A 13,421-nucleotide genomic window follows, 5' to 3' on the forward strand; every position below is an offset into this window, starting at 1 on the left:
TCTAGGCCTTGAAATGATCTGACATAGAGCAAGTTTTTAGATGTAAAACTGAACAGCAACTGGTCTTGCTCAGAGTATAACTAGGTCTACAATTATACTGCTTTCATCAACTCTGACATTGGTCCAAAATGCATCTATTCCATTGCTCTTTACTCAACCAGTGAGATGTTTTCTTTTGCTGCCATCTGTTGTACTACATGAAGAATTACATCTTTTCAGCAACAAATTGAAAAAAGGATCAAAGAGTTGTCTAGAGTAAAACTCACCTTGCCTGCAAGCATCATTAACACCTATCAGTGATTAATTAATCATTGTGTAGTCTTCATTTGCAGATTGAATCTAAGCTTGTCCTGTAACAGCTAGCTTAATTTTGGACATCCCCTGCTTTTTGTACAATATGACTTAATGAGGACTTCTGCAGAACTTCAAAGTTTTGTCAGTCTTACATATCTTTTTTGGTTGAACCTAATAATGGTATATCTCATTGGCTGGGCTTTGTGTCTTATATGTGATCTTTAAAGTCAATAGTATATTCATGGCCATATAGACTAAGGAATAAAGTGGTACAAATAAAGCCCTTTTCATTTGTTTGTACTGTTAAATCTCCTTCTCTGAAATCCATGGTACTTAAAATTTGTGCCCTATGTGCAAGAACTATTAGCAACAAAACTGCTAAATATTCTCTGATTATTGTAGTATATATATATATTTTAAATTACGTTTTTTCTTTGCCACTTCAAATATGAACATTGTAAATCAACTTCAAACATCTTAAGCCATACTATGACTGTTTATTGATATTATCATTGAAAACATAGATTCTTATGAAATGACAACATATTCTCATGTATTTCATATTAAAGTACCTAACAAATGCAAAATACAGATAACAGATAAAAGGTTATTTTTTGTAGTTACTTAAGGCAAAGGTGTTCTAAACATTTTTTGAAGAATTAAAAGTTACAGCATCAGTTTCTTGTAAACTTGTTCCCAATAACAAAACCACAAATAAAGGTATATCAAAACAAGTATATTTTCCAACCAAGTTACAGACTTCCCTAAACTTCTGCTTTGTTACTCATTCAATCTCTATGTTCTTGAAGATCTGTGGGTTACACTCTTCAACTCAAAGTGTCTTCTTTTAGTCACAGCTGCCAATGTGAATGCGCAGACAAACTACTGTAGAGAACACAAAGACATGACATGAAATCTATGCATGGTTGTAAAACTTTCTCCTCCCTTAAACGCTAACCTCAACATATCCAAGGGTCATTATCAAAATCCATGATTTTGGTCCCAATACCTTCCCTCAATTTATACATTACATCGACCTGTATATGACTATATGTGGTATGTCCTTGATGGCATCTAGCACACATAAAAATTCCTTAAGAACAGCAGTACTTACAAAAGTACTACTTGTGTTCAAGATTTATACTGAGGGCTAAACCACTTTGTGATCCAGGAAATTCAGTTATATATACAGTTACTATTAATCAAGGTGCAAAACTGAAATCCAACGAAGATCTAGATATTAATAATTAATATTCCAACTATTCAGTAGAAAGTATTTTGTCAGATTAAATGGCATAAATGTTGCAATTTCAAGATGTTTTATATACTCACCTTTATTTCTTAGACGTGTCCTTATTTTCCCCAGGTTGTGATGCAAACTTCTTCTTCAGAAGGGATGATGTCATTTGCACAATAGTACAAAGGGGTAAGCCACTGAGAAAGCCTGTATTTTCTTTTATCTCTACCAAAGCATCCAAGATAATGTCTCTAAAAATAATGAGAGTAATTAGTCTCCAAGAGAATTTCAAGTGACACTCTTTATGCTTTCCATGAATTCCACCTTCAAACTCCATACTTACCTACTGATCTTTGGATGTAGCTCTTCCAACTTTTTCACTACTTTGCGGAAGCTTCTCAAGTTTAATGTGTTGGGAGGTACAAAGGTACTGGATGGATTTGGAGTATCTTGTACTGAGCCCAATGGCAAAAGGCTGTCTGCAACATCCTAGGTAGACATTGTACAAAGTAATTAATACACAAAGCAAGGAAACATTCTAACTACACTAGTATTGAACTGTATGGAAATCTAGCTATTCTCTTAGGAGTAAGTTCTGTGTGTGCATTCCCACTGCAGTGCAGAAGTTTGCAAATACAGTAGGTGTAGCCTGAGGCCACACAGAACCTCATGTGCACAATAGAACTATTGATAGTGGACCCTTAAATGTAAATGGCATGCAGACATAACAGTCTCAACTACTTAACCATGATTAAGTGAGCAGAAAGGGCCAAGTAGTCTGTACACTCTCTCCCCTATAGAAAGCAAAGCTTAAATCCAAGATTTAGTCCCAAGCATGTGCCTTCATGTCTCCTGTCAATATGTGGTGATCCCATGAATTCCATAGGGTTATCTTACACCAGGAATACTTAGAGGTGGCTTTGCCAGTCACTTCCTCTGAAAAACAGCTTACAGCACCTGGTATTTGCTGGTGGCCCCCCATCCAAGTACTAACCAGAGCTGACCCTGTTTAGCTTCTAAAATCAGACAGGATTTGGTCCCTTTAGGGTATTTAGACCATTCCCAACCAGATTACACCCACTGAATCAACTGGAATTTTCTAAGTCAACAATTATACAAGTTTCACTGATTTAATGTATCTATTGTAAATGGGACTAAGAACGGAACCAAAGTCTGTTTTCCCTACCAGGTTTATTAATGATAATTATTACACTGGAGCGAACATTAACTTTAATTAAAGGTAATTACAGTTCTTTTAATCCTGGCTCTCTAACTGACTTGAGACAGTAATGGTGTTTATCCCTATATGCATTTCATGCCAGTGCTCTAGAAGTATTGACCCAGTCCCATAGCTTGGATCCAATTACAGTTGTCCTTCCGTATTCATGGCTTTGGCACTCATGGTTTTGATCATTTGCGAGGTCAAAGCCTCCACGTGCCCCCCTCCTCTACATCCCCTCCCTGCCACTTTGTAACTAGCCCAGCTGAGCCAGCTATAGGGTGACAGCAAGAGGAAAGAGAGGCAAACTCTTTCTTTCTTCCAAACCTTCCCATGGCAGCAGAGTCCGGAGGAAGAGAGGACTTCCCCTGAGCCCTGCCGCCTTGCAAGGGCTTGAGGGAGGCTTCTCTCAAGGCTTTCCAGGGCAGCAGGGTCTGGAGAAAGAGAGGACTCTCTTTCCCTGAGCCCGTTGCCTTGAAAGGGCTTGGGGGAGGCTTCTCCCAAGGCTTTTCAGGGTGGCAGTGGCCAGAGAAAGGGAAACTAAGTCCCCCCTCCCTTCTGATGTTAAGACAGCTGAGGAAAGCTCTCTGAAACATTGGAAGGGAGGTGGGGGAAAGTCACACACACTTCTCTCTCCCTTCCTTGATGCTCCAGAGCTTGCCTGGAGCAAAGAGGAGGGATGAGAGCAGCATGCGCAAGTCTCCCAGCTTCCTTATGCTGCCTCAGAGCACTCATGCAAGCTCTCTGAGGCATCGGAGAAAGGAAGAAAGGCAAGTGTGCCTGCTCCTCTCCAACCCCTCCCTGTCGCTCTGAAACTGGGAGGAGGGGTTATTCGTGAAATTTTCAAATTCGCAAAAGTCCTTCGCCTCTAACCTCCCATGAATATGGAAGGATAACTGCAGTTAAATGTCAATTAAGCCATCAGAAGTATTATGTCTACAATGAACCTTACATGCAAAAAAGGCATGCATTGTTTTAAGAATGTCATCCTGTATGAAAAGAAGTTACCTCTTGATCTATATCAAAGCAAGGGTTTCTTGATGAAGGCTTAGGGTCAGGGACTTTAGAAGAGGAAGAAAGACAAAATGGTATTTCTGATGAAGCTGAGACAGATGCAGGAGTGTTCGACAAATCAGGCAAAGACAACTTTAGGGGTTCTTTGGAAGCCTCTGGTCTTTTTGAAGAGGAGACAGGGCCACGAGAAACCACTCTGGGAGCAGCTAAGGAAGGAGGAGGCATTTCTAAAATCATATTACAATTCTTCTTATGTTCAGTATTCTTATCAGAACTAGAATGCCCTCTTTGGTCTTCATGTTCTTGTTTCACAGAACTCTTATAACTTGGGACTCCATTTTCTTTCACAGTTTGTAGAAGTTGAACATTCACCGCTTTTCCTTTTATTAGTTTGTCATTCATTTCTTTTACTGCCAGACTGGCTTCATGGGCTGATTTGAAACTTAGAGATGCATATCTAGATGTAAAAGATGTGCAGAATTAAGAAGTAGCATTCAATGGAACAAAATAGACATCACATCAATCATTTCAATACAGCAAACATAGAACATATTCAACATGATCGCTTCAATCTAGAAATACTAAATCCTTCTAAAATGTTAGGGGCGTGATCCATTCTCCAATGCAAAATGAATAAATAAATAATAAACAAAGAGGATTGCCACACGAGGACTTAGTGTGAATGAAATGTGAGGGAATCATTTCCAGCAATGCGCTTGCCTGTAACCTTGAAACGATTCCCCAGTGTTAGGGAATCTGAAATTGTTAAGGGAGAGTGTTTTTTTCTATACATGGAAATATTGAGTTAATAGAAAGAACACTTTCCCATAACGATTCCAGGACACTAGAGGGAGCTCGCAATTCCCTAACTCTGGGGAATTGTTTCAAATTACAGACACGCTGCTGTAATGATCCCCCCATGTTTCATTCACACTAAGTCCTCATGTGATAATCTTCAAACAAATAGACAAACAAAACATTAAAAAAAATCAACTCAGCCCTTTTAAAAATGGGCGTACCTTATTTACCGTAACAAAACCTCTGACAAAGAAGCTCCTTTTTACAAAAACTGTTTATGCCCTCAGTCCCTACCCCCACCCATTTCCTCTATCCAGCTGGAAGGTTTTTTGTTTTTTAAGGAAGCATCAGCACTGTGAGGGCAGGAGAAAAACAGACTTTTGGTTAAGGATGGGAACAGTAAGCAATGCAATCAAGTCTGAGCTAGGAAAGAATGGGATTCACACCTTACAACTTACAAGAAATCCCATAATATCATATACATACCTGTAATTGTCAGAGGGTTCACAAATTGAAATCTCAGAAACATTGTATTTCTGGAAATTAAGCAATAGGTCAACCTAAAATAAGCAAAAAGAATTTGACAGAAACACGGTAAAGTGGCATCAGATGAAACCAACTAATGTAGTTAATTGTTTTTATTTAATTTATGACTTATTTAATTATACTGAAATAGAAGTTGACTTACTTCTGATACTAAGGGACCTAAATTGCCAACATGAACGTAAACACTGTCCTTTGATGCCTTTTTTTGGTCATCTATAGTTTGTGTTTCTAGAAATGGAAAAAAATATGGAAAAATTAATTAAGTTATAGAACGAACAAAAAAATGAGAAGTTATATTACCGAAAAGGTTCATTCTAGGATGGTAGGGAAGAATTATCCATGACCACTGGGTTTAGCCCATGTGCGCCAACCTTGTGCCAACAGGAGTCCTTGATCTTTTTCTGTTACGACTATTGGGACTTCTTCCTTCTCCATCATTTTTTGTTATCCTGCTTTTGTTTCCTTAGGTATTTATTTATTTCCTTAGGTATTTATTTATTTTTTGTTATCCTGCTTTTGTTTCCTTAGGTATTTATCTAATGGGGTGTGTGGACTTCTTCCTTCTCCATCATTTTTTGTTATCCTGCTTTTGTTTCCTTAGGTATTTATTTGTTTCCTTAGGTATTTATTTATTTTTTGTTATCCTGCTTTTGTTTCCTTAGGTATTTATCTAATGAGGTGTGTGTGTGTGTGTGTTTGTGTGTATAACTCCCCCAGTCATCCTACAATGAGCCTTCTCGGTAAGTATAATTTCTCATTCTCAGGATAGTAGGGAGTAGTTATCCATGATCATTGGGACTTATCCAAGCTTAATCTCAGAGTAGCTTTTTTTTTAATTTATCTTTCTGTTACTTCTGCTTGAAGCACTGTCCTTCCGAAGGATGCTTGTGCTGATTCGTATTTATGCAGTTTATAATGTCTTATTAAAGTGTTTGGCTCACTCTAGCCCACTACCTGACATGTATCCTTTAAAGAAGCAGTCACCGTATATACCTTACTTGTTGGCATTGATCTTGTTGAATGGGCATATACATTACTTGGTCTTGGGTTTTTTTCTAGATTGTAAGAGAGGAAAATGCATGCCTTAATCCATCAGGAAATTATATGACTGGACACTTTCTGACCCATTGTCCTTGGATTAAATGATATGAACAGTGCTTCTGATCGTCATATTTGATTTGTTCTCTTCTTGCATATTTGTACAGCTCTTACTACATTCAATGTATGTCATCTCTTCTCCAGTGGCTGACGTGGAGTTAGACAGTGTCGTTATGATATGAATTCCAAATGCACTTTGGTACGACTATTGGATCTAAATACTAGTCTTTCTTGCTCAAATTTAAATAAATATGGATAAATAGACAAAGCTGCAAGCTTTGAGACCCACCTCACAGATGTTATGGCAATGAGACACGTTACTTTATATGTCAAGTGTCACAAACCCTTTTTCTCCAATGGTTCAAAGGGCTCTTTCATCAAATTGTTTAGGGCTAAATCAAGATTCCAAAATGGAAGTCTATGTACTGTTGGATATGTCGATAGTGTTGCTCCTCATAAAAAACCTTTTTATGCGTTTATGTGCCAATAAAGGTATCCTGTTGAAACTTATTAATACTGTCAAATCTGCCACTTGATGCTTCAGTGTTCTGTCTTAATCCTTTCTTTAGTCCGTCCTGTAAGAACTGCAAAATGTTTGTGACTTCTATCTTATGTTATAATCAGTTCATTAGGCACCACTCCATGTTCTGTTATGTATTTTCTCTGTTGATTGCGGTCTAGAAGCCGTGATGGTGTCTATTACTTCTTTGAAATATTCACATTTCTGTAATTTTCTCTTTTCAAGATCCATGCAGTTAGCTACTACCGATTCAGAGCTGAATGATAAATTGGCCCCTGACTTACAAGGTCTGGTTAATGTGGAAGTGGTATTGGCGGTGATGTTGATGGATGTACTAACACTGGAAACCATGGTCCCCTTGGCCAAAATGGTGCTATTAGCCTGACGTTCCCCCCCTCTGACTGTATCTTCTGAATAACTTTAGTGGAAATGCATAAAGACATTCTTCCTGCCAAGGTACTGCTAGAGTGTTGAAGTGTTCTGCTTTTAAGCTTCCATCGATTGAAATATATCTGTTTAACTTATAATTCTTTGCTGACACAAATAAATCCATTGGAAATGGACCTAGTCTTTTGTTTAGATTGTCAAATATTTCTTGCTTTAATTCCCATTCCCCGGGGTGAATCCTGTTTCGACTGAAGAAATCTGCTTTGACATTTAAGGTTCCTTTCAGATACACTGCTGAGATTCTTGCCAAGTTTTTCTCTGTATACCTGAATATTTTGTCCAATTCTTTCATCAATGACATAGATTTAGTCTTCCTTGGGTGTTGATGTATGCTTTCATTGATATATTGTCCATTACAATTTGAACATGCTGATTCTTGATTGTTTTTGTAAACTTGTAGAGAGCTAGTCGTACAGCTTTCAGCTCCAAAAAACTGATATTGTGCTATTTGTTTGATGATGCCCAAAATCTCTGCACTGAAACATTTGCAATATGCTCTCAAGCCTTTGAAACTCACATCGATTGTTATTCTTACTTCTTGTACTCCCTTGCCCAATTTATTGTCTGAAAGCCACCTTTTGGTCTGTGTCTTTATATGTGGTGGTAGTGGTAATGTATAATTTAATTTTCTTCCAATTGGTTTCTGATGTGACTGGAGATATTGTTGTAATACTCTGGTGTGGTATCTTCTCCAAGGTACCAATTTGATGGCTGATATTATCAGATCCATTACCCATGCTAGACACATTAGGTTGGCTGTTTTGGATTTTTGTAGTTGCATTATTTCCATTTTGATTGTCTCTTTCCTCTCCTGCAATAGATCTAGATAACCTTGACTTGTGTCTATTAAAGCTCTTAGATACGTTAGATGACGTGCCAGTGTAAGGTGACTTTTTTCATAATTTATTATGAATCTGTAACTTTCTAATGTATATAGGGTCTCGTTTTGATCTTTTATTGCTTCCTGTCGATTATGCTTTCGGAAGAATATCGCCCAAATATGGATGAAGTTGTGTCCCTTTTTTTCCTCAAGAATGCTATTAGTGGAACTAATACTTTTGCAAACACTCTTGGTGCAGAGGGCATCTTTTTTCACTGGAGATGGAAGATACCGTTCTTTTGGTTTGTGGTTGAACAATATTCTGTATCCGTCCGTCATAACTTGGCAAGCCCATCGATCCCATGTTATCTGTGGCAACAAATGTCTGAACTGTACTAATCTTTCTCCTACCTGAAGTGTTTTCACGTATTGCTGTTGTCCCCTGCAAGAGGAGAATGATTCCCTGCTCTTGCAGGAACTTGTTTGTTATTTTATAATTCTCTTGTAAATCCTGTCCTTTGTTGATACCAATTTTGTCTTGTTGCCTATCGTTGGAGACTCTACCCATTCCTTTACCATGAAAGGAATTATAAGAGTTATATACTCCTTTATAGAACCTTCCATCTGAACGTTTCCTTTGCAAGGTGTGCATAACCTGCTTTTTCTCTCTATTTTCAATTGATATGTTTTCCAAATTTTCATCTCCAAATAATAATCCTCTCTTAAAGGGAACGTATTATTATTATTAACCTTTATTTATAAAGCGCTGTAAATTTACACGGCGCTGTACATACAACATATGGCAAATTATTCCACGATTTCTGGTCTGCCTCCCAGTGACATAACCACCAACAACTTTGACCAATTACCATAGAATTAATGCTTTTTGCTAAAAACATGGTTGCTTCATATCCTGCATCCACCACATACTTAAGTATCCTTTCTAATTTTTCTAATGCATTCTGTAAATTGATTATCCTCAAATTCTGTGTTTTCTCTAGTTCATTTATCCAAAGTACAGCACCCTCACAAACATTGATGACGCTACAGATGCTCTTATAGCTGAAGATCAACAGACTTCATACAATGTTTCTCAAGTTTCTTTAACTCTGCCACTATAAATTTCTGATGTCTGGTCAGTGAAATACTGCTCTGCTGCTCCAATCATCTCTGAATCATTTGAAAATTTCCTTCCTTTCAAATTCTTATTTTGAATTTGGAAACAGGAATTAGGCAGATGGAGCAAGATCTGGTGAGTAGGGTGGATGGCCTATGCACTCAAACCTCACATTCTTCTAAACATCCATCGTCTTGTCATTTCTGTAAGCAGGTGCATTGTCCTACAAAAAGGAGCGTCTTTTGCCATTTTTCCTTCAACGCCTCCTTTAAACAGCACATCAAGTTAGAGTAGTGTTCTGAATCAACTGTTTAACCCTTCCTTTAATACTTTCCTTATCCCAAAAAATGGTGGCCATGACTTTTTTTTTTTTTTTTTTTTGCTGTCTTTTGGGGCTTGAATTTCTTTGGTCATGGAGAACCCAAATGCTGCCACTGCAAGGACTGTTGTTTGGTCTCCAGATCACAGTGATCTAATCTTGTTTCAGCAACTGTGACAAATCATTCCAAAAAAATATCATTAGATTGCTCAAAATACTACAAAATCAACTTGGAGGTATCCACTTGATTTCCTTTCTGGTCAGTACTAAAAAAATTGCAGCACTACTCAGTTGACAGCTTCTGTGTAGCAAACTGCTCATGAATTATAAACCCAATGTCTTCCCACAATACCTCTAGGGTCTCAGCAATTGTTTTAGCTGAGATTCACTGATTTCCAAAATCAGGTCATGAACACATTCATCTGTTTCAGGAATTAACCCTGTTGAAGGCCTTCCAGACCTTGGTGCATCTTTAATCTCCATGCTGAAAGTTGGCACATCACCTCTTCGCTGATGAATATGATGGGCACTTGTCACTCAGTGTTTGCATCATATACTCACGGGTTTCCTTTGGAACTTTCTTCTTTAGGACAAGAACTTTATGATGGTCTGGAGTCCAGCATTTCAAAATTCCACACTTTTTGCTGACATGGTTTATTCCAAAGTTCAACACACTTCATAAATTACAGTTATGATCCTGCAAACTGACATTATAAAATTCAAAAGAACACTCTTTCAAGCTCCAGTGACAAAATTACACTCAATTTTTGGGACCTTTTCAACAACCACTTGTATATCCTTAAGTCCCTATATTGGGAGAAAGGCAGGATATAAGAAAAGAACAACAACAACAACAACAGCAACATCCTTCATGTACTGGGCCAAAGGTCCAGTGGTTTGGATGCAGTGAAGGAATGGGTGTGTCTGAATAAACTGAAGTTCAATCCAGACAAGATGGAGGTGCTGTTAGTCAGCAGGAAAGATAAGCTGGTGTTGGCCTCACAGCCTGCTCTGGATGGGATTTCTCTCTCTGAAAGATTACGGTAGTTGCTTGGGAGTGTGCTTGCAAACAGTGCTGTTCCTGGAGAGCGAGACAGAAAAAGAAAGCCTTTGGCCAGGTTTTGGCTAGTGCATCAGCTGTACCAGGGAGAGCAGATTTTGGCACGGTGGTTCCTTAATTTCCTCTAATATGAGTACCGTAATGTGCTTTATGGAGGGCTGCCCTTGAAAGTGTTTGGAAGAAGCTGCCCTAGTGCAAACTGCAGCAGGCAAACTGGTATCAGGTGTGATTTTTGGAGACCATGTAATACCAGCCTTACAAGAACTACACTGGCTTCCAATTTGTTTCCCAGCAAAAATCAAAGCGTTAGTATTGTCCCAGAAAGACCAGACTGTTTGCGGGTAGGACATCTGAAGTGACTGCCTTCTCTCACATGAGCCTGTCCAAAATCTGAAATTTTCTACATAGGCCCTGTTGCCATCTCGAGAGGCTAGGTTAGTGTGCACGTGACAGGACTTTCCCTGTAGAAGAACTCCAACTGCGGAACTCTCTTCCAAGGGAAGTTAGACTGGCTTCATCTGTTCGGAGCTTGCAATTGCAGCTATGTTATTCCAATTGTTTAAAAATTATATTAATACCAATTCTTAATTTGTTTTTAAAGGTCTTTAAAGTGTATTTTTAAAGAGTGAGCATGGTGCAATGGTTTTATCACTGGACTATGACTTTGGAGATCAGGGTTCAGATTCCTGCTTGGTCATGGAAACCCACTGGGTGACCTCAGGTATGTCACATTCTCTCAGCCTTGGGGGGGAGGTGAATCCCTTCTGAACAAATCTTGCTAAGGAAACCCCATGATATGCTTGTGTTAAGATAATAGTCAGAAATGGGTTGAAGGCAAAGTGCATTTTAATTTTTTAAAAAGTTTTTATTTCTGTATTATTTTAATTACTTTTAACATGTTCTGCATAGCCTCTAGAGTCCTAGGAGGCAAAAAAATCATAGATACTTTAAATAAACAAATTAACACTGCAGTTGTAGTACTATTTGCAGGGCTCTCTTATGTTTTAAAATAAATTGGTACTGGACTAACAAATGAATGATTTAATTTGCTCTGCAGTTCTTGTGCAGTGATATGCTTTAGGTACAATTATGTAGAAAAGCAGCCATACAAAAGATTATTGCTATTGTCATCGTGGCAGAGATAGTGAAGATGATAACTGGAGAAGAATCTGAGAAAATACAGAAGAACATTCCAGGACAAATTAGAAAAAAAGAGCTACAGTATAACTATGAAAAGAAAAGGAAAGTTTAACTGTATAAATGAGTAGAATGTGGGGAAGTAGTGAGAACTAAATCCCATGCAAGATTTACAAAATATTCTAAAAGGGGATTTGCGCAGGGCCAGATCCTTTGTGAGGCTAAAAAGAGAACACAAGAAAGAGTTTTATGGTGCGAGCTGGAATAAAGGCAAGCAATGCATGTTAGTATTTTTGCTGTTCCCACCAGTTAGGTTTAACTGACCTGTAAGTGACGGTAGAGAATCACCCTCTGCCAGGTTCTGTGTGGCATCAAACCAGTGTTCTGTGATTTCTTGAGAATTCGAAGATTCTTAATAAATGATAAATACTTTAAAATAAAACACACACATGGACTGTACAGACAGATAAAAATCAGCAAAGGTTGAAATGAAGTGGGCAGATGGACAGGTTGCTTACCTGTAACTGTATTTCTTTGAGTGGTCATCTGCGAATACACACAAATGGGTTATGTCTGCGCCTACACAGCTAGCTCAGAAACTTCTAATATCACTAAGTAGAATTTCAGCAACAACTTTTTGGCAATAGCTCCACCCACCCCTATAAAGCCCCTAGTGTTCCTGCTCTTTCTTCAGTTCCGTATAGTATGCTGCATAGCAGCAAAAGAATAATCTTAGCAATAAGCAGGACACGACTGAGGGGAGGATGGACAGGATTTGCATGTATTTGCAGATGACTACTCAAAGAAATACAGTTACAGGTAAGCAACCTGTCCTCCTTCTTCGTGGTCTCTGTGAATCACACAGATGAGTTAGACTGACAAGCTTCAATCAGTGGAGGAGGGAGTGGATGGTACCAGCCACCCACTTAGAGAATCTCCGAGCAGTCACAGGTAGTCACTTCTTAGCCTCTGAGTAGAAACAAAAAGTCTCTCGGAGAGCCTTGAACCCAAAGTCCTGTCTAGGCAGAAAGCCAGAACCCTTTGGACATCCAGGGTGTGTAGATGGTGCTTGCCATCAGTTGTCAGGTTCGGGGCCAAGCTCAACAACACAATGTCTTGGTTGATGTGGAAGGCTGACACCACCTTCAGAAGGATCACTTTGTCCTTGTGGAATTGAAGGTAAGGCTGGTGATCTTTTGCAGCAATGGAAAGTATCCGATGGAAGGAGCTGGAACCTTCCTGTGGACCATCCTCTCAATCCTCATCGGTACGATTGGCCATGATCTTGAGGACGTTGGCCATACGGACTATCTGGATTGCAAATTACCTGATGTTGTCCATAGGAAAGGCGGAGCCCGACCAGGTGAGCTGGTGTTGACAGCCTTTCCACATCTGACTCAGTTGTTGGAGACAGATCTTCTCAGAGAGTGAGCTGACCTCAGGGAGTCTTCAGGCGTCTTTGGGAGAGGCCGAGAGTAGAGTGACTCTCTGGCTGGAGAGTCACTGGTTGGAGCAGAGGTCCTAGCTACCAGCCAGGTTGGAAAAGGCACTGGAGACTGTGGTGGAGTTGTTCAGCATCGACTGGCAGGAGGTATCAGCCACTGTCAAAGTTGCAGACCAAGTCTAGATAATGCTGGAGGAGGTCATCTTGGAACGAAGGTTTATCCTCCAGTCTAGAGTGACTGACCGTCTCACTCCAAAGGGTCGCTTGGTCCTGACGAGGGGGCCTATCAAAGGTCTGAGCTTGAATTCAAGCCCGAGGGCTCTCAACGTTGACCTGAGTAGCTGGATATGG

The 13,421-nt window shown here is 39.2% G+C and overlaps 1 protein-coding gene across 2 annotated transcripts in view; it reads right to left on the reverse strand.

Annotated features, from left to right (window-relative positions):
- Positions 1–771: 771 nt before the first annotated feature.
- The window catches only part of RBM44 (RNA binding motif protein 44), a 32,924-nt gene continuing 20,274 nt past the window's right edge, over positions 772–13,421 (reverse strand). The window contains exons 7-13 of one of the 2 annotated variants that reach the window (XM_042446619.1): positions 11,951–12,037; positions 5,251–5,336; positions 5,049–5,122; positions 3,759–4,221; positions 1,875–2,020; positions 1,627–1,782; positions 772–1,176 (exon numbers count right to left, since the gene is read on the reverse strand). In XM_042446619.1, the coding sequence (XP_042302553.1) occupies positions 1,629–1,782; positions 1,875–2,020; positions 3,759–4,221; positions 5,049–5,122; positions 5,251–5,336; positions 11,951–12,037 (1,010 nt within the window). In that variant the 3' untranslated portion in view covers positions 772–1,176; positions 1,627–1,628. Of the gene's footprint in view, positions 1,180–1,626; positions 1,783–1,874; positions 2,021–3,758; positions 4,222–5,048; positions 5,123–5,250; positions 5,337–11,950; positions 12,038–13,421 lie in introns of both variants that reach the window. The other variant, XM_042446618.1, reaches the window with a different exon arrangement.

The sequence above is a fragment of the Sceloporus undulatus genome, chromosome 1, assembly GCF_019175285.1.
Source record: "Sceloporus undulatus isolate JIND9_A2432 ecotype Alabama chromosome 1, SceUnd_v1.1, whole genome shotgun sequence".
Lineage (NCBI taxonomy): Eukaryota > Metazoa > Chordata > Lepidosauria > Squamata > Phrynosomatidae > Sceloporus > Sceloporus undulatus.